The 22,774-nt window shown below is 36.4% G+C and overlaps 1 protein-coding gene across 1 annotated transcript; it reads left to right on the top strand.

The window, feature by feature from the left end:
* Window positions 1-6: 6 nt before the first annotated feature.
* Window positions 7-17,454, top strand: LOC140157311 (proton-associated sugar transporter A-like). Its single transcript, XM_072180456.1, has 7 exons — window positions 7-387; window positions 2,657-2,809; window positions 7,697-8,163; window positions 9,202-9,400; window positions 11,326-11,436; window positions 14,952-15,160; window positions 15,986-17,454. Exons 1-7 carry the CDS (start codon window positions 108-110, stop codon window positions 16,334-16,336), a joined length of 1,770 nt encoding a protein of 589 aa, XP_072036557.1. The 5' UTR covers window positions 7-107; the 3' UTR covers window positions 16,337-17,454.
* The last annotated feature ends 5,320 nt before the right edge of the window (window positions 17,455-22,774 follow it).

The raw sequence follows: 22,774 nt of genomic DNA, 5'->3' as shown, positions 1-22,774 counted from the left end.
CAGTCCAGCCTGCTCATGGCAGCATCCAAGATGGCGGGCACCATCAGACATTACCTCGGGTCACAAAAAGAACTCTTTGGCAACTGATTACCCTCAACACCGTTGCCATGGGTATAGAGTTCTGTTACGCTACAGAGACGGCTTTGGTTACACCAACTTTGCTCCAAATGGGTCTTCCAGATCAACTGTACAGTATCACATGGATTCTCAGTCCAACTTTGGGTTTCCTAATGAACCCAGTGATTGGGTCATTGAGCGACAGGTGTAGGTGTTTCTGGGGACGACGTCGACCGTTTATACTGGCGCTGTGTATAGGAGTCATTATAGGGCTGACATTATTTTTAAGTGGAGAAGATATTGGGATGGCAATGTCAGATACAGATACAAGTAAGACCCCTTACCAAAGGTCGAGGCCTTATCTAAGCCTCAACTTAACCTCAGAAAATAAGCCTCGTGAATAGCCTTAATATCCTTAGCCTCGTCTTAGCCTTGTCTTAGCCTCACCTTAGCCTGAAAATTAGCCTAATTATTTAAATTAGATAAGCCTCAAATAATTAGCCTCAAATAATTAGCATAATTAGCCTCGTATCATTAGCCTCACATTATTAGCCTCAAAATATTAGGCTCGGAATATTAGCCTCATAATAATTAGCCTTGTCTTAGCCTTATCTTGGCCTCGCCTTAGCCTGAAAATTAGCCTAATTATTTAAATTAGTTAAGCCTCGCAATATTTAGAGGCTAAGCTAAGACAAGGCTAATAATTTGAGGCTATTTTACGAGGCTAAACATTACATGCATGCAGGGACGGTTGGGCTATTTATTGATCCAGCTAGGTGATAAGTGTTACTGATATTTTTGGGGTGTTATGAAGTGGGGGTAGGGTTATTTGGTGAGTTGCATTTGGAGAGTTCCAGAGTTCCAATATGGTGCAAGTTGTCACCTTGAGCATACTAGTATTGGAAAGTTTTGTTTGTAAAGTTGGGATATGGTGTGCTGTCAATGTTACGGGACAGTTGTATACCACATGTCCACATCTCAACTTTTACCAAATAGAACTCCCGCATATAACTCTTTCAAATCGGGTGTACCGTATTTCGTCAAATAGTCGCCCCCCCCTCAAATAAACGGCCCCCACCACTTTTTTCAACCAAGATGTTTCAAAAATTCTGATATTTCCATGCTATCTTGTGTAGTAAGCTTACCAAGTTGCTCACATGGTTGATAATAGCGTCAATAATTGGCAAAAATCTGCATCGGCAACCTGGAAGTGAACCAAAAGTCAGTGTCAAAAGTTCATAGTTCGTCATTTTAGCGTGACTTTTAAGCTTACCTAATGATTTTAACGGGAATTGTCATGCTAAAAATGACCTCTAATAAACGCCCCCCCTTGGGAAAATGTAACGCCCCCGGGGGCGTTTATTTGACGAAATACGGTAGGTGAAAACTCACCACACTTGAACTCTCCAGGTGACCCTTAAAGTAGAAACATCTCCAATACATTGCCATATATTGTATGCACACCACTTCATCCCAACTTAACATAACACTTCCAATATGACAACCTATCATATTTCATTATTTGAACTTTCCCAACAACATTAACTCACCATATTTGAACTCTCTAAATAACCCACCCCCAATTACTCCACTTGCAATAACATTAACAAAAAATAATAATTTGCCATATCTCAGATGGTTTGTTACCTTTTGTAACACAGCAAAACACACCAGATTGAATGGATGGGGTCGAGTGGACTTACCAAAGTAGAGTCAGTCGGTCAGTCTGGATTTTTCACTGAAAATCTTGAAAAACCTGAAAATTTTTGGCGCACATATTTTTTTCAGTCAAAATAAATCTTCTACAACCAAAACTCAAAACTAAAATAACGACAAAAAAACCCATGCCAAATTTGGATCAGTCTGGGCTGTATAAATACTGCACTAGTATCCTCTTGTCAAAAATTGGTTAGATTTAATTTGATCAGTGCATACCTGATTACAATGAAAAACATGGAGAAATAAATTAACCCATAATAAAAGTCAACATTTTGTGCAATGGTGTTACAATCTGATCAACATCAAGTTTTATATTGTGTACATGTAGATACCATAATGGCTACAAGAGTATAATTTGTGTCTGAAACAATAAGGAGATATTATATTGCTATCTACTGAAGATAGCAAATAAATACATACTACCAATATCATACAGATTTGCCTAATGGCGCACATGGGCTCTTTTGCCTTAGGGTACATTTTACGTAGAAATCAATAGCTCCATACTCTGAATATTCTAACAAGAATTAAGGGTCTGTGCCCTTATTTACTGGTGTTTTTTTTTATATAGGAGGGCACTTTTAGTTTGTGCCTAAAATTCTAGTTATGTGAAGGGTGCCCATATGGGTCATTAAGCGAATCCTTACGGTAGATCATTTCATAGATTAGTTTTAAAAACCATGTTACCAGTAATGTGTTAATATGTATTGCTAAAACTGTATTTAGTTTTGGTAGAGCTATAATGTAGATTCATTAAAAATTATTTCAGTTATAAATATACCTTTGAAAAGCGGAAAAATAATCGGAGGATGTGTTGTGCCTTATTATCAGTGCTACATCTCAATAACATTTAATAATTTTATTATATTTCCTCTTTCAGAGCATACCATAGGCTTAATCATCACAATGATTGGTGTAGTATTGCTAGACTATAGTGCTGATTCCTGCGACAGTCCCTCCAAGGCATACATGATAGATGTGTGTGATCAAGAAGACTTAGACAAAGGTCTCAATATACGAGCATTACTGGGAGGTTAGTACATGTGTGGTACTTGAATATGTGATGCGATCAAGCAAAATCAGTCGGAACTCGGAAATATTGATTTAGAGATATAGCCAAACAAAGGAAATATTTCCTTTTGTTTTCTTTTGTTTTGGAAACTCTTAAATTGCTCATATCTTTGAAACTAGTTGTTCAATTGCAATGGGGTTTTCTGCAAAATGCAGCTTTGCAAATGTTTATTACTATCTGATAAGAAACTGAAAATTTAATAAGTCCGAGTTCCGACTGATTTTGCTTGATCGCGTCACATATGTCATGCTAGGCTAGTCTGTATGTCTTCCTTGAGGCAGTAATTTAGATAGATATTGTATCTCTAAATGGGAAGATAAGAAGTATATAAAAGTACCTATTTTCAGAAAGGAAATGACACAAGGAATCCATCTAGCAAAAAGATTCATGCAAAAATGGGCGTTTTTTGAGAACATTTCAAAATTTGATTTGACTTTACTGCCTCGAAAAGACATACAGACTACACTGCAAAAATAGCAGAGAACACTTAATAAACACATGTTTGTACAATGAATGTATAGGGGTGTTAATTTTTTTTAAAAATATGAAGATGTTTTTAACACAAGATAGTCTTTAAAAGTGTGCTTTTTAACACCTGTGTTTTAGTGTTTATAAATTAACACTCATACCTTCACTGTACAAACAAGTTTTTATTAAGTGTTTAAGTATTAGTTCTGTGTTATTTTGAGCCAGGGTGCATCTACCCCCGGTCCCCCATTGGTATGCCAATGATTTGTGTTGTTACTACATGTATGTTTATTTGCAGTCCTAATTGCTCTATTATTACCCAAAGAGCAATCTTGTAATGGATATAGCTAAATATGTTTTCAGTAAACAAGCATGTCAGTATACACAAGCATCACTGGGGAGGTAGGTACATTACCATGTAAACAGAGATTTGATTATGTGAGTCTACAATTACACTAATGACTTAATAAAAATTCCTTTAAAAAAGGAATGGGGCGCCCAAATTATGTGAGCTTGGACGTGATATGGTGAATTCCATGGCATGGTGTTTAGATTTGGTCCCGGGGATTTGGTATCATCATGATTTTTTCTAGGGAAGAGTAGAAGATGATCAAATGCAAGACAAATGTGTTTGATTGGGGAAGGTGTATCACAGGACCGTTTTGGATGAAATAAATTGAATTGGAATGAAGCTGTCGTGTCAATTTGCGATTATGTGGGGTGGGGAGTTCAATTTTGGGGCATATTGTAGTGATGATATTGCTTTGGATATTGAATATTGTTGAATTTCGTTATGCAGGGGGTATATGATGGATAGTATAGAAGAGGATCTACCCTATGTTGACCAAAAGAAAAGTTTTTATGAATGTATAACGTCTGTGATACATATACATCATAACGTCTGTGATACATATACATCATCTACTTGCTAATACACTGAAAATCTAATAGAGATGAAGGATAAAAGACAATTACAGAACATTCATTCTTCAAAAGTAGCTATATGGGTATACAATGTTTACAAGATAAGAACGTTAATGTTTTGTACATGAACGTAACATCTTTGATACATAGTTGTTAACACACTGAAAATCTGACTAGAGATTTACAATTTGATGATATCCAAAAGAATACTTACTAACTTAGCATTGAAGAATTAAAATAATTACAGAACTTTCATTTGTTAACATACACGTAGCAATGATTAACAATGTTGAAAATACAAACGTAACGTTTTGTTCATAAACATAACATCCTCGACACATCTAGGATCCGCATAATTTGTTGATTAATGTCATAAACAGTCACAAAAGATTTATGGTCTGATCATTTTATCATTTTAAGGGGGACCCGATATTGCATTTGGAAGAACCAGGCTTTTCAATTACTATCAAAACTGCTGGGTACCAAACTTTTTGATACAGCTTGTATAGTAATTTGTTCTAATTTCCATGCAAAAGGAGCCAGTTGTTTCATCCTTAAAACAAATAGGCTACACCATAATAATATTTCCAATTACCATGCAGATAGATAAGACCTTGGTAAGATAAGCGTGTTAATTGTTATGTCACTATCACTATCTTGATCTTGATAAGATGCCTGACTTTGAAACTTTGGGTACAAAAACTCATACTCTGCAAGTTAGGTCAAATTTTGCACTATGATTGTTTATTTGAGCTTATTGGACTATGCCATTCAGATTAGGCTATTGTAATCCATAGTGTTGGTCACCGTCTGGTTACAAAGGTCAAAGTGGTTACAAAGGTCAAAGGTCTCGATTTATTTGGTGTTTTTACAAATCCATTAATTTTGTCTTTTAAACAAAGAATATCGCACACCATTTTATCCTGTGCATAACAGAAAACAATAATAAAATCAAATCCAAGCATATTGTGGATTTATTTCTGAGCAAGGGCATAATTTTAGCAAAATAGCACAACAATAGCGGAGTAAATCTAGTAAGACTGAAATTAGAAGCTACTCACAAGTACATGCCAATATTGTGGGACGCCTCCGTAGAGGGCGCCCCAAAAATAGATTAATTATGATACACTTGTTTTGTGGTTTCAAAAAGATGGCATAAAATTACACATGACAGTTTAACTTTAAAACCCACTCTCTTACAGGGTGTATCAAAATGATTGGTACCCATCAGGTTTGAAATGCCTGCTTATTCCAAAATCAACATTAAGATTAGATCATTTGAAATGACTACATTTTATTGTTTAATAACCTTTTATGACACAAATTTAGAAAAAAAGGTAGATGCTATACTACATTTTTGATGTTACATTCCTGTCCATGCTCACTGGATATTGATGGGTATCTATCATTTTGATACACCCTGTATTATATTCTAAAGGGAACCTTATAGGCCTACATTGTAATTTACAGGTTGATAGTCCCAGTGCTAGCCCATTAGTTTGATAACCCAATAACACTAGATATAAACCATAAATCCTTACACTGACTCTGGAAATGCAATATGATGAGAATAAATGTTAATCAATTGCGCAACATGAATCACTTTAAACTAGTACTAATTGTACCCATCATAGCCTTAATATCAAAAACCTCATCATTTTCCAAAAATGTGTTGGAAAAGGACTATAACTGCTAACAACACCAAATTTCAAAAATGCCTCAAGACAAGAACCTAAATATTAATTTTATGTGGACTTACAGTATGCAAGAACCAGCACAGACTTTTTAGTCTATAAAGATTGCATCACATCACAAGTCAGTGGCATGTCTAGGGAGGCCTTTGGGTGCTGAAGCTCCCCCACACTTTGTTAAAAATCATGTAAAATCAGCCGTTTTTTGGCAATTTAAGCTATTAAGCCCCCCCCCCCGCATAATTCTGAAAGCCCCTCTGAGCCCCCCACAGGAAAAGATCCTGGACACGCCGGTGCAAGTAAGCAAAATAAAATAATAACATGAAAAATATTTGTTTGCTAATGTCCCTATTAGCTTTCAGTGTATAGTGTTTAGTATTAAATAGATCATCACCGATAAGCAAAATAAAATAATAACATGAAAATCATATTTGTTTGCTGATGTCCCTATTAGCTTTCAGTGTATAGTGTTTAGTATTAAATAGATCAGCGATGATGAGCTATGATGTAATAGAGATGCATGCATGAAGATATTCAGAGATAACCAGCCTGCCACATGTTCTTGAGAGCTTGGAATTTAATTTCCGAACCAAAGAACAATCTAAATATAGCTTAGTCTGCTTGGTACCTTTGGCTGTTAGGGATGGTATTGTATTTAAAGATTGGTCTTAATTTATACAAGGAATAAAATGAAAAATATGAAATATGTTCTCACAAAATGAGTGAAAAGTTGCAAGCGTAGAAATATTTTTCGTTGTACATTACAGAAAACAGTAGAAAACAAAAGAATTCTTCTTTGAAATGAAAATGAGATGACAAAATATGAAACATGTTCTCACAAAATGAGTGGAAAGTTGCCAGCGAAGAAATATTTTTTGTTGTACAAAACAGAAAACAATAGAAAACAAAAGAATTCTTGATTGAAATATTGACTTTTAAAAACCAAATGAGAGGGCAACCCTGGCAAGTTATATATGTGACATGATCTGGTCCATGGAGGCCAAAGGCGGCAAATTTGAAACTGAGATAAATGCAAAATAATGCAGTAAAAAACAATAAAATACATAAGAAAATATACATCACAAAACCTCATAACTTTAGAACCAATTACGTTTACCTTTGGTGTTTTCGGTATATGATAGCCATAATGTTAGTACAAGATGATAATTATACTAACTCAATTTTCAAAAATGCCTCCTTTGGCCCCCATGGAGTAGATCGAGTCACATATTATTTTAAAGCTTATGATCCAGAGAAAGTCCGGACATATTAAATAAAGTCACAATTAGCAGCTTTGCTCTCATTTTGTTGGAACAGGTCTCTTATTGCATTATTGATCTCAATATATGCTGCAGGTGGTTTACCTTCAATTAACAAGATCCAGTATCACTGATATATCATAATAATTAATCTTTTCTTTAAATCATCGCCATTTGTCTTTCATTTTGAAATCAATGTTCTTTTAATTACCATATTCACATATGAACACATAGGACCTTGGAACTCATAATCTTTAGGGAGGAAAAATCAATCCCCCATACAATCACACAAATATGATGACCTTTGGCGGTAGACTAATTTCCAATCATTTGAAAATTAAAATCAGCCGGGGTTGAACAGGATTTTTACTGAATTTTTTTTGTGTGTGTGATTTTTTGTGAAATTGGACTGGGAATGTAAAACAAGAGTCATTGTACTATGATGATAATACAGAAGTACATAATTGTATTTTATGAATGTTCTTTATTTCCTTATTACATCGCAGGTTTAGGTGGTGCAGTGGGATACATCCTAAACAGCATAAACTGGGAAAACACCGCCCTCAGTGTTATTGGTGACCAAGCGTTTATCATGTTTGTTTTCTGTCTGATAGTTGCTCTCATATGTTTCGTACTAACTTTAACAAGCGTCAAAGAAACTCCTCTACCCAGTATTCGACTTCCAAACAATAATACTGATGAAGAGAGGAAGCCATTATTAGATGAAGGGACAAACTCTAGGACTGTGTCCATTCCAATCTACAAGCCACTAACAGGCCCGGATTGTGCCTTTTCGTATGACACCCTCATAAGGCACTCCCCAAGGCAAACCTGGTTTAGGAATGCTACATCGGTGGATGATATTGATGGAGCTGGACACATGTATTCACCTCAGCGGGTCAGAGTTCATAGTTCACATTCCATTGGTAGCGATGTTTTTAGTGATGTTGCAATATCGGAGCAAGACTTAGCGGTAAGTGCAATGAAATGTATATGAGAAAGAAGTAAACCAATAAAAATTAAATGTTAAGTACATTTAAAGGAGTATTATGTGATTCTAGCATAACCTTTTATGACATTTGTTAGTAGATATCCACAAAAAAAGCTTATTCCCAAAATTTCAGTTGGATCTGATTCTGTGTTTGCGAATTATGCATGATTACTTGTATTTGGCAAAATTCTCAAAATTCACGATGGACCACCAAAATCGCGATGGACCCCCAAAATCGTGATCTTTTTGCGCGATCGCGCGAAACTCCGGTGCCTACAATAAGACAATCATTTTGTCATTTTTGGCACACAATGTACAACCCTTCAGCTGCATATATTTCCTCCCTTCTCCACCTTTATTAGTTGTTTGAAACAGTCCACACCCTGATATTTTCATGGAATATTGGAAATTTGTCCAGGCAAAAACAGGAAATTTTGTTTTTGTGAAATGCTAGGAATCCTGCCATTGTTTCCAGATTTGAAAATAAAAATACAAACACGCTTTTATTCTGCCTTCGTGTTCAATATTTTAAGTTATTATTATTTTTATATTGCTCAGACATTTGTTATTTGGACAGGTCAAAATTGTAATCATTGAAATTTGTGTACAGTTCCTATAGACCACTTGACATCTTTGTTTATCAACAAAAGCGAGGGACTGGTTTATCGATATGCTTGAATGAACCGCTACACTGTTCAATGGTTTTCTCTCTATGAAATGTGGTGGGCAATGTAAAATACATGTGCCCTGAGCAAACTACGATGCATACGCACACTGCAGGGCAAAGAACAATGGAAATTGCGCGCATATTGCAGGGCAATGACGTCACATGTCAAGTGGTCTATAGCTTTGTTTGCATGCAAAAAGTAAATGACTTTTGGAACATCTATTATAGTATACTAAAGAAGTGGGATATTAAAGCAGTCTTGAAATTATTCTATTAAGTGCCCTGGGCTGGCCGGGTCCTGATGAGGTCAAATACAGTATACATTATGTTTTGTCATTGCTTTTCTTACCAAGACAATCACAGAATCAGAGAATGAGCCTAACCAGGAGATGGAAGAGGAAGAACACATGTCCGCTTTGCAAGTGGTTGTTTCAATCATAAAGATGCCCAAAGAGATGAGATGGCTCTCTATAACACATCTGTTTAGCTGGTCTGCTGTGCTCACACAATTCCTCTTCTTTACAGATTATATGGGACAAGTAGTGTACAATGGTAAGTCACTATATTGCTTAGTCAGTCAAAATTAATAGGTAAATTTTCACAGCAAAATTTTCTGGACATATTCATATTTTATTTCCATAAAAATCAAAGACATTACATAAAAAATATATATATATGACACCCATGGGCGCAGACATATATTAGCATTATGGAATGTGACCCTGAGCACAGCGGGTGGTCTACCAATGTATTTGAATAGGAAGAATTCCTTCTTTGATGCAAAATAAATAACTTGTCGCATGTTAATAATATTATGTTAAGAGTTTCCGTAGATATATATTTTTTTCCATAGGTAGATATTTTTGAAATTACGTTTTGATGATATTGTAAAGTAATTAAGATTGCATGATGTTCAATAAATTTGCAATGCACAAATTTCTATCGAAATTGCAGCCAAGAATACTATTCCAATTCAAAATTACTAAGACTTGAATAGTAAGGTCACCGCCGCCGGGGTCAGAGATCAGGCTCGAGGTTACACTTGCATTGAAATGCATTGGTCATGTGTCCAGAAAATTTTCCTGTGAAAATATACCCATTAATGTTGACTGTTAGTGAAGAGCTTATAATTGGGAGGTTCTAGGCTGAATGTCCTAAAGATGTAGTATATCAGTCTACTATGAGGTTGTTTTGCTATTATGTTTTACATAAGTGAATAGTTGAAGCCTTGTGTGATATTTTTCTAACATTAAGCGGTTCATTCAAGCATATCGTGGCAAGGTATGGCCATGAGCGTGTTTAGCATCCGAGAGCTCGGGACAGGGCTCGAAAAATTTCCTGGGAAGCAAGCTAAATTTCCCACAATTTATAGCATGTTCAGTGTTGTCAGTCTTCAGGAAATTTCATGATTTTATGGATGTTATTTATTATTATCATAGGGAATATGTTGAAGACAAAATAAAAGGTAAACTTTGTCAGAAGATCTTGTACAAATGTATGGGGAAAGTACATTTTTTGTTATTTCAGGATTTTTTGACAAAACTGATATCTCAGCATGTTTAACAACAAAGATCCCTCCAAATACCAGAATTTCCCTCCAAACACCCAACATTTCCTGGGAATGAGCTTCCCAAATTCCCCACTTTTATGAGCCATGGTCGGGGGTTCAAAACCGCACCCGAGAAAATGAAAATTCTCTTCATCTTCTTCCTTCTTTCCTTCCCCTCTGTGAAAAAGGGCTCACCTGTAAATAGATGTATGCAAAATGTCAGATTGGTCCACTTTATGTGACATTAATGAATAAAATTAACACAGTTTTGTAAAGGTGATTTGGCAATAAATACAATAAACATGCAACAACCAAATCCCAGATGTTTAATCTAATATGAAGTACTAGGATTTACTCTCTAAATTCTAAAGAGTGAAAAAAGTCAATCCTCCTTGGGTGACTCTTGAGTCAATCGAAAAGATTGACATTTCAATCTACCAAGAGTGAAAATGACATATTTTTCTCCATACAAGTAAAATTTTCACTCTGCAAAGAGTGAAATTTCAATCTTTTTAGAGTGAAATTTTCAATCTTTTCAGAGTGTTCCCTCAGCACAATCTCTCTCGATTGAAGTTTATTTATGTTTATTAAATTTAAACACACTTCAATCGAGAGAGACTGTGCTGAGGGAACACTCTGTGAAAAGATTGAAAATTTCACTCTAAAAAGATTGAAATTTCACTCTTTGCAGAGTGAAAATTTTACTCATATGGAGGAAAATATGTTATTTTCACTCTTGGTAGATTGAAATGTCAATCTTTTCGATTGACCCGAAGAGTCACTCTGAGGAGGATTGACTTTTTCACTCTTTGGAATTTAGAGAGTAGTGTGAGCATTTCAATTGAATGGCTTACAAATAATGCACATACATTGCACAAAGATTCTTCACTATACTAATCAAAGCTAATGGTTTTATATATTTCTACAGGTGACCCCAAGGCTGATGTTGGAAGCCCAGAAAGAATTGCATATCAGGATGGTGTACAGATGGGTTGCTGGGGGATGGTCATATTCGGTGTCTCTGTAATGATACTTGCAGGTAAGATACAGAGCCATGTATGTAAAAATGCTAGTGCTGTAATCGATTGTCGTAAGTATCGATAGTCGGAAAATACATAGACTTCCGACATGTCGAAACACTCAATGTCAGTATCGATACACAAACGACATGGCACACATTGCCAAAGTCATGTAAAATTGCGGATTTGCAATACCACTTTCGTTTGTTTGATGCATGATCCATGTAGTTTTAGCTGTTAGGCTTCAATACACTTGTTGTTAACTTGTTTCTGGAACTTACTGATAATAAAATTGGTAAACTCAAATCCGTGTTTCAAACTGCGTGAGTATCGATAATAGTATCGACATGTCGGATGTTTGCCTCCCGACATATCGATACCCAGAAAGCTTATCGATTACAGCACTAAAAAATGCTTTTGAAATGAAAGAGACATCCGGTAAATTATTAAAGTCCTATATTTTGCCTACTTTATTTAACACACACAATATAGACCAGACATGTCAACTAAATCACTCTTAGTTGGTTTATTCAAGCGGCGTAGTGGTAAGAGCCTAATATTTCCTGCCGATTATGAGCAAATCAGAGTATACATCAGTTGTCCAACATCTGCACTTAAAGGCCCATTCAGTGATTTGCTCATCCGGACGATCGTAAAAATCATCAAAATTCAGATTTTGTTACCTTTGTAATTGGCATAGATGTGCTAACATAGCCTGCTAGTGGTTCGATTCGAAAGCCGTGTATTTTAGACAAAATAAAGCATTTGCATGATTCTGGACTTTTGATACTGACAGTACAAAAAGTCCGACTCGAGATCGAAAGAAGCTCACTCTCCACGTACCAACACGCGTTATGTATTGTTTCTACTACTTATTACATCAGTAGCTACTATTTTAAACAAAATACACAATTTTAACTGTTTTTCATATTTGAATTGACCGTTAGTTTGCCTCGGTGACCTTAAATTGCTTATTTTGTTTTCTACTACAAAAATTAAGCGTCTGTTTTAAATCAATTTAGACTCTACTTCCCCGTGTTAGAAACACTGGACTAGGAAGTTTTTCCAGTCGATTAATTGGCGCACTGTACGAAAATCTCGATTTTCTCAAGTCGATCTGAGTTGAAGTAGAAAACCTTTCTAAAACTTCTGTTTTTGACTAATTTGTCGATGTATTCAGGGAAAAGTGGTTTAATGAAATTCTGTAGACTTATTCTTTATTTCTAAGCAACTCTGACAAATTTCCATTTTTTTAATGTTCCTGTGAAATCACTGAAAGGGCCTTTAACAGTAGTGTTTGAAGAAACTTGCTACAAACAAGTAGCTGCCGGGGGCAGGGGGTGGTCATGACTAAAAGAGGACTTTATTTTTGTTTTGTTTTTACACACGCACCTAGACCCCACCTGTGATAGTTCTTGCCCCCCCCCTGACAGAGTAGGGCAGCTACACCACTAGCACTGGCTAAAGAGTTAGCACATTTGTACTAAACAAAATGAAATGTGTGCCCTATCAAAATTGGCAAGGCGAGTGAAACTTACACATACAATATATAATGTGAAGCAAAGTGTGTCAACATTTTTTCCCCAGGATTTTAGTTGTGTCAAGCAGTGCACCATCGCTCGAGCTTCAGCCATGTTATATCCTCTCATATACGTCTAGCCCTTTTCTATTCACAGATTATCCATTGTATTTCTTTTGTTTAAGGTTCGCTGCCCCAACCATTACCTCTTAGAGAGTAATGGAGGTAGCTAGCTGCCCAGAGACCATTATCAACTCAATAGCTCAAGATAACGGCCTCGGGCTGCGAGCTAAACAAAAGGAATACCATGGACATTCTAGAAACACTATGGAAAGGATCGCAACATACATGTAGAATCTGAGTTGGTTACTAGTCTCAGGTAGACTTACAAAACAAATGCATTTATAGCTCAATTGAAATGCAAATGTTACATGGCAAGAGAAAATTATAGAGGGCTACCTGCAGTCCGTATAACATTAACAGTTAAATTTATGCAAAATAAAATTTAATTAGCATAACGAGGTAATACTCATGAATGAAAAGTAACAGTTTCGTTGAAGGTATACTCAGTACATGTATATAAACTTGCCATTAGTTTCTAGAAGGGAATCCGTCTTTATCCTTGCCCAACCCAAAAACGCTCAACGGTCCATACTAATTAGCTACTAGGCAAGAACCCCCGGGATACTACCTGACCAGGGGAGCTTCGCAACTAACCTGCGGTACTCATTACAGGTCAAGAGGCTGGGGTGCAAAGCCTTACTGTGACCTACCCATAATGGGGAGCACCATTGGACACTACGTTACTAGGTGCTTTTGCTTTTGCTTTTTTTGAAGAAGGTTGGTGCTTTCAGCTGCTACGGCTATGTGCACCACCAGCTGTACAAATCTCTCGTAAACAATACCTTTGTTCGATCCTATTCAATACCATGAATTCTTTCTCTGCTTCACTGCACGTTGTCTATGCTATGCTGAACATGTACGGATACTTTTGCTCTATTTCCTCTCGGATGCTTGTGCGTAAATTTCCTTTCAAAAACCAAACGGTGTCTTCTCAGAGCCACGCTAGGCCGAATCAGCTGAAGAAGTGGCTATACCGTGGCCAAAACTAAACATGGTCCTCGAATACGCCAAATCTTCGCTTCCACGCCTGTTTCCCCATTGCCCAAGTTAGCGTTACCCATCCGACACCACGTGGAGGTTTGGGTTGGGTTGCCCGCGAGCAATCACTGTGCAAGCTCTGCGGGCCTTGCCGGACGTTACTAGGTGCTTCAAATATCTGGTTACTCACATTTTTCTATCATATAAATTTCATGGTGTTGAAACCGTAGAACAAACGTTGACAACTCTTTGCATTATTCATTAATCATTTGAATAACAATGGTCACGGGGTGAATACACTCCAGCGGATTAATAACCTACCAAACCACTTCAAATACAGATGTAAATTGAGATCAATAACTATTATTTATTTGATGATGCTGGCGTCTGAGGTGTTTGTCTTTTTAATTCAACAAAGTAAAGTTTGGCATTAAACTTATTTTAAACAATTATATATACATATTTTGATGCAAACAATTTAATTTTGCTACCAGTTATATGTAAGATAAACGGTTCAAAACAGACCATTACCAGAAATAATGGGCGTGTTGTTCATGACTGGCTCAATGTTAGTTGGTTTGAGGTTTCACCCGTGTCGGGGTCTCAACCTCAAACCAACTAACATCTCACCAGTCATGAACAACACGCCCATTATTTCTGATAATGGTCCGTTTCTCACCCTTTATCTACTACATAAACATGGTCAGAAACCATGGGCATCAATTTTTTTTGAGGAGTGGGGGGAGTCTGTAGGACATGTCTTTCTCACTTTTTGGCAATTTTGTTATTTTCAGCCACTTTTTGGCCAATTGCTTCCATGCACTTTTCAAGATGGATTGATGCCACTGCTAAAAACCAATAAAATTGCAGGAGTTTTCTCAAGAATAATTTTTATTCAAAACATTGTTGTTTCAGTGGTCCTGACAAAACTCTCCAAGTATGTTAGCACATATACAATCTACGTATGGGGTCAAGTAATCTTTGCTGTAGGTATGGGCCTAATGGCAATCTTCAGTGACAGCGTCTGGATCACTTTACTTCTCTGTGTCACCGTTGGTGTACAGTTTGTTACTGTGACAACCATACCATTCAGTATTTTGGCTGGTTACCATGAAAGCTATCGGGTAAGTACAGTGGGTCAGGTGCCAAGCATCACTTTTTTCTCCAAACTCTAAATTCCCCCTTGTTTGCTCTGTATAAAAGTTGTGGGGAAAGTGCCATAAAATATGGTTGCTGTCTTAGCGTTGCTTACAATACTATAAGACTATAGTTTTCAGCAGAAAGATTCAGCGGTCTGTAAATTTGGTGCAGTTTATGGCATATACCATGTATACAGAAGTGGGATTCTGATTGGCTAACTGAATCATGTCATCATCACATCGACATGCCGTAATTTGCTTGATTCTGGTGCCGGTGTCTATAGAGCTCCTGCATCGGCACCTCATTCGATGGTCAAGCTGCGTAGCAACACATGACCTTGTTCTTTTTATGCAATAATCAGACAAGGCAAACGGACACCGCTGAAGTAATTTGCTGAATGGTATAATAAATGAATTTTTGTTAATGAAGAAAAAACAATAATAGTTATGTTGCCTAAAAAAAATTTTGTATTGCCAAGCTCCAAAGTCAGGGTTTGCTTTTTTTTATACTATTTTGGCACATAAGTCCACCACAAGAAACAATGGTAAACAATGATTAAAAAGTTAGTCAGGCTCTTTTTTAATATATTAGTGTTTATACGGTACAATTTTATTATTTGGCAAAATATTTTACCAATTTTGTGGCAAATAATATAAAAAGTCAAATGAGAAAAAACCTGACAATTGTCTGCTAGAATTGCAATGGTCAATGGTTCAGCAGTATTACAAAAGTACTGTGATGTCTTTTCAAAATCCACAAAATCTATCTGTATTTGAGTTAATTGTATTTTTCCTTTTTTTTTTTTGCAGAAAATGAGTAGTGACCCATCACGTAAGCGGCGTGGTATAGGCACTGATGTGGCTTGCATCTGTAGTACCAACTTCCTTGCACAAATTCTTGTGTCGGCCATATTGGGGGCAATCATCGATGCCACCGACACTGAACTCTCTATTGTACTATTTGGTTCTGTCTGTGCATTTATTGCTGCATTTTTGGCAGCAACATTTGTTATATACAAAGTGCCTGTGGATGGGGAAGACAAAGCGAAGGAAGAGACAAATAAGTCTCAGGGTGCACAGAAACAGGACCAGCCTAGTAGTCCATTGAATTCATCACCTAAACGTTTCAAAGCTGGAAACCCCAATAATGGAGCTGTATGATTATCAGACTTGAAAGGGATGGCTTGAAAAACAAATGTGACATAATCTGATCCAATGTACTAAGACCAAAGTCAGAAAATTTTAATTGAGTTATTCCCAATTATAAACTCAGGACCTACGCTTATTGATATTGAAATCCTCACATCCCAACATACCATAAAGATTCGCCTAATGGCGCATATCCACATGGGCTTCCTTGATGTAATTGGAATTGTAGGCAAAAACTAAAAGTGCCCTCCCGTAAAAAATCCCACCAGCAAATAAGAGCAATTCTTCTTGTTGGGATTTTCAGAGTAGAGGAGCTCTCTATTTGTAGGCGAAATTTACCCTAAGGCAAAGGAGTGCATTTGCATTCTTAGGCACTTGGTTAGAAAGTTAAGAACATTTATATGTTAATTTCTTATGTTTTAGATTATTTTTGCTCCTTGTTTTTGCCTATATCTCAATTTCATTATTGCCAACTTTGGTCTGATTGAATCAGATCATGTCACATGAAAGACATTTCCAAATCATCTTCCAGTTGGATTTCCTTCAAATTCCAAAGCAATAGTATTTTTCATAGTTTTTCCATAGCAACAGAATGAGACCAGAGAGGATACCAAAGTAATCACATGTATCACTTTATGTGCAATGATTAGAAATTTGTATGTGCCATGATGAGAGCAAAATCATCCATGTATCAATTTTGGAAAGCATGTTATTGGTGATATATATATTGCTGATTTCCATTTTTTTTATCCATACACCCCCTACAGACAACATGCCCTTAATCTCCCACACAGGGGTTGCAGTCCAGAATTCAAATGGAGTTGCCCATTTAGGTAACTCCATTTCAAATTCACACATCATGTGTGAGAGAATAAGGTCATATAGGCCTAGTCCATATGGGATGTCTGGATTTCAAATGGAAAAGCTCAATATTAAATGATTATATTTGAACAAGAACTCATTCATGAATATACAGGTTTTGGTGACTGGTACAGTGGATGGCAATATGCTCTGGCACAGCAGGGAAGATATTTGTGATATCTGAAGTCTTGACTTGTAATTTTTCAGTATATTAAGGGCTGGGGTATGAACGTTTGGACAGTATTTATTGTGGGACATCAGAGCACATCAGACATGAATTGCATTCTGAATACGAAGAATGTCATTCTGATATCAAATAATTTTGATTTTTGAAATTAGCAATTTAATACACATTTTATGGCAAATCATTAAAATTGATATTTTTGATATTTAACAGTACTTGAAGTAAACTTTAGAAATCTGATGATTTATACTTAAAGTGTATGTAGGTGGGATGAAAAGCCGACGATCAATTGAAAATTTTGACCTTTTCAGTATTGAAGATATGGATTTTTTTCCCAAAACACCAAAAAAATTAGTTCTTTTGGGAAAAAAATCCATATCTTCAATATGAAAGGTCAAAATTTTCAATTGACCGTCGGCTTTTCCTCCTGCTACATACACTTTAAGAATATAACATTAGATTTATATAATTTACTTGGAGGACTGTTATATATCAAAAATTTGAAAAATATCAAATTTTTATAATTTGTCATAAAATTTGTATTATATTGTGATTTTCAAAAAATGAAAATTATTTGATATCAGAAAGACATGCTTCAGATTCAGAATGCAATTCGATAGGTCTGAGGTGCTCTCATGTCCCACAAAAAATACTGTCGAACGCATAATAAACGCCATTTTAGATCCCTTAACTGAGCGAGAAACCTTTGTTTGTATATTCACCTCGACAACTGTTATCATCATCATATCATCATAGCTTGCTTATTCCTGTTGAAAAAAGCTATAATTTTCATGAATATACAGTATTCAAATAAACAGTATTCTATTCAATATACAGTATTCAAAACCCATGTCCATTCTGAAAAGAACTATCAATTTTACTTTTGATTGAAATTCCTAAATCTCCCCCAAAAGTGCGGGGGTGGGTTTTAAACAGAATAGCCCAGTACACATAATAGCAGCAGTTACAAAACAGATAATAGTTGATAGAGTAGCGCATGAGAAATAAACGATTATAGTTTGTATGCATGTGCGTAAACTTGTGTGTTCATCTTTTTGGTAAATCCCATAAGTCTTTGCAGGTAGACCTGAGATATCATCATTTTACGTCAGGCTGATGTGCACATTGTTTAGCAAACATCTTTACTGCGCATGTGAAAGCCATAAAGTGTGCAGTAATTATGTACATTGGCGTGACAACATCTGGTCTACCCAGAAAGGCTTGGGGAATTTATCGAAAAGGTAAATTTGTAGGTCTTTTGAATAATGAATGATAATGTGGCTATCGTGGAACAACATATCACATACATGTATAGTATACAGTAAGACGCAGTTATCCAAGAGCATGGCTGCTCAGTCAGTCCAGCTGCAGCATAAGTCCCAGGCAGGGGGGGGGGAACAAAATCAACAAATTTTGTGCAAAATTGCTGCAAAAAGTGGAAATTTATGTAGTTTTGGGGATTTTGCCTCAAAAGGGGGGACCGGGGGAAAGATAAATACTTGGGGTGCAAATGCGCCCCGTAGCACCGTCACTGCCTGCAGTGATGTGGTTTGTTGGGAAACATCACTACTTACATGAGGAGAGGAGTGAGGTCATACACTTGTGAACTACCGTTTAAAGGCACTATCAGGGGTACCGGTGAAAATATAAAAAAGTTGAAATTGGTTGAAAGTGACTGATAAGTCAAACATTTTCCACCCTGATGTGGCAGTGATGTCAGTGTGCATTTAATTGGGCGCAGCTACAAATCGCTCAAAGGGTTGGCGTACACACGCTTAAAGACGCCACATAGATGTGCACACGAATTGACGTCACTGCCACATCAGGGTGGAAAATGCTTTAGCATTAGGTACTTTTTTCATTAAAAAATTAGATAAAGAAAACAACAGAGTTGATAAATATGAAATGGCAATCATTTGCAAGGTCTAATTTCCCTAACAGACCAAAATGCATGCCTTTTAATGGTTAAGACGAAATGATGTAACTTGATGCACCTTACAATGCAATTATGTTTCTGTTTCTGAAAAAGACAAGTAAATCAAATTAAATCATGTTACTGTAAAATACTGAAAACAAGACTTACTTGAAGCAACATATTATGGAATATGGTATCCACAAAGTGGTTGTTTGTATATATTTTGCAGGTTACGTGTGATTGTTGCTTGTCATAAAAGTCCTCTGATGCACATGATACTTTAACCTATAGAGGCCCTGCATTCTTTCATCAATTGGCTCCAAACAAAGGATTTATAAGAAATTTGTATTCATAGAACTTTTACAAACAAAAAACATAGAACATAAACCAAAATTTGTATCTATCCAGCAATAATATTTCAAATTGTATTCACTAGCCATGCTAGCCGAGTTCCAGAACTACAACCTTGGCGGAAATTCGTTGCCACACCAGCCTGTGCTGGTGTTAAAATAAAGAAATCGCCAGAGGTAAATATTTTACAGTACCGCATTATCTTTGTATAATAGTTGCAAAAATGCATGCACACTCAATTTAGACTCTCCCCTTCCCCACCCCCATCTTTCAATGTTGGGAGACTGAAATGTAGACATGATGACGATTTTGTCCAAATCAACATTGCAATAGGGGAGCGGGGAAGGATGTTGGCCAATTAACGCTCAGGTGTGGCAACATTATTCGCCAAGGTTGTAGTCTTATTTGGCTTTCTTGAGGTAGTCAAAGCAGTACTTTGTCACATCAACAGTAGATGCACACCCTTTAATTGGGGGTGTAAACAGTCCGGTCCAACTGCCTGATCAGGAAGTACTGCCGAATCGGGCAGCATGTTGCCGAGTCAGGCAGCACAGGCTTTGGTAACCCTTTCGAATTTGACAGACTAAGGACTAAATTGTTCATGGTGAAAAGATCGGTGGAAAATTGACTTTGACACACATGAGCTACATGTAAGTTGACAATTTTTCACCGGGAGGAAAATAATTTAAATAACAAAACAATAATTTCTAACGTTTTTTTTAAATTTGATTTAAATAGGCAAATTAACATTATTTTAACTAAAATTGATGAAAGAATACTACTAATTGTACATCCATTGATAATTTTATATATTTTACCTACTTCTTTGCTCTAAACCAAGAAATAAAGGTATAAGATGCTCTATTTGAAATAGAGCATTGCATTGTGGGATACCATGCCATTGCTACCTGACTCGGCAACATGCTGCCTGATTCGGCAGTACTTCCTGATCAAGCAGTCGGACCGGACTGGTAAACAACACACACAATTCAATACTGTACACACGGGAGCACATACTGACAGCATTGCCTTGATGAAGCCAAGTGGACTGGTTGTAGTTGTATCGAGTTATTTTTTACACCACATTTTTTACATTTTTTTTAAAGTACAGACTACAGAGTTATAGAAAAGCACAAGAAAGAGTATTCTTTATTTAGTTTTTGTGTTGGTCAAAATTATGTCAAATTTGATCTTTTAAGGTATTAAGACTTGCATTTAATTTCAGTCAGAAAAGCTTGAAAATGTAGTCCTACTCCTATGGAAAATAACTGCTCTTCTCATGTTTATATTTTTTGTGTTGATATTCAATTATTGCCATCTATATATGTAATAGATGAGAGAAAGACTGTACAGTTAACCAACCCAAAGTTTTACAATCAGGGACACAGCTTGGATTTATTGGGGCTGGGGTAGTACAGGGTGCTATGAGTTAGGGATTTTCTTTTGCTACACTAGTGGAACCAATGTGTTTTAAATTGGCATCCTTAAACCTGAAAAGATAAAAATTTAATTGGTTCCATTTTTTCTTATGTCCCCCCCCCTCGTAGTTCCCACAAGGGATTGAAGGTCGCAGTGGGGCCTTAAAACAATCCCCCATTATGACCTTTGACCCCTGGTTGGAAGCATAGGGGGCATAGAAAAAGTTTTATTATTTGAGGTGTAAGGATGCCCAAAATCACTTTAGTGGTTCCACTAATGTAGCAATACAATACAAAATGTTAACTCAACGATCACCCCATGTTGTTTACTGGATGCGTAACCCCATTACGGTACCTATTTTATAATAGATGACTTTTAAAGGTGTTGGTTTTTAATATCAAAGGTTAAACAAACATTTAGCAGGCATGAGATTACACACACATTCATACAAAAAATCTGGAAAAGTGCTTAAATTTTGACAAAAATGCCTGAAAATAATAATTGTGGGAATTTTGGAATCATAAAAAGCTGGTATAATATTTTGATAGATAGGGACATTTGCACAGTATTTGTGTGGGACCTGAGAGCACATCAGACACACAAAATTGCATTCAGAATACAAGGAATATCCTTCAGATAGATTTTTTGAAAACATTGATTTGATGTACTCTCAGGTCCTACAAAACATGCTATCCGATCCCTTAGACAAAATCTGCATTTTTGGGAATGAGAGGGAGGGGATAAATATTTTGATAAGGGGTAATGGTACATACAATCGACCCCCTCACCATGTTGATGCTGTATACATGTATGTGTGTTTTGGACCGTATATTTAACCATTTCAGGTTTTAAAATGTGTGTCTGTTTGACAATGATTCATGGTCAATTTGGGGGTGCCGATTCCAAACCAGTGATGTGTAGTTTCATAAAAAGGTGCCAGGAAGTCCTGAAAAGGTCATGGTGGGGGTTGGGGGGTTGGGTTGAGATTAAATTTCAAAGTTGATCAATTTGATGTGATCTTGAAATCAATTTTGCCTGATTGCATTACAAATATTTGTAGCCATCCATACTTATAAATTTAAATTTGTTCAGATATGGATCTGTACATTCATATCAAAAGGATGTACTTGTTGGTGGTTATTATATTATGTGTCTCTTTTTACATAATAGCTAGGATTAAATACCAGACTCATCAAGTGGAGGTCACTCCAATTTAATTATCTTCAAGTCACATGGTTTATAGGAATGCAAAGAACATTTGACGACCATGGGACTTGCTGACCTCCACTTGCGATGAGTCTGGTATTTTATGTAAAATATGTGTGACACAATCTGATCCACTCGAACCAGTCTGAAATTTTGGGAATTGAGTTAGTTATTAACTTTTCCTATGTTGATTTTTGTTTCTTACCCCTAATATTAGTCTCGATTTCATTATTGCTGACTTTGGCCTGATTGGATCAGATTGTGTCAAATATGTGACCAGATGTGGTCCAATTGGGCTAAAGAAGGCAGTTATGAAACTGAGAAAATGTACATATCGTTATGAATTTGGCAGACGGCCGAATCCGGCTTTTGGTAAATTCATGTTACGCATTGATTACTTTTGAATTTGAGAACAAGGGATCAATGCTGTACATAAGAGGGCAGCATATCAATCTTTTAACGGAGATCAAATGATAACGGCATAGTAAGTATTCAAGAGGGCGACATACAAGGT

The sequence above is a fragment of the Amphiura filiformis genome, chromosome 7, assembly GCF_039555335.1.
Source record: "Amphiura filiformis chromosome 7, Afil_fr2py, whole genome shotgun sequence".
Taxonomy (NCBI): Eukaryota; Metazoa; Echinodermata; class Ophiuroidea; order Amphilepidida; family Amphiuridae; genus Amphiura; species Amphiura filiformis.
The sequence above is the reverse complement of the archived record's forward strand: the minus strand, read 5'-3'. Positions and strand labels throughout refer to the sequence as shown.

Coding starts and splice junctions, on each gene's coding strand:
- LOC140157311 (XM_072180456.1), top strand. CDS start 108: ATGGGTATAGAGTTCTGTTACGCTACAGAGACGGCTTTGGTTACACCA. Junction 8,164..9,201: donor TATCGGAGCAAGACTTAGCG/GTAAGTGCAATG, acceptor TTTCTTACCAAG/ACAATCACAGAATCAGAGAA. Junction 11,437..14,951: donor CTCTGTAATGATACTTGCAG/GTAAGATACAGA, acceptor TTGTTGTTTCAG/TGGTCCTGACAAAACTCTCC.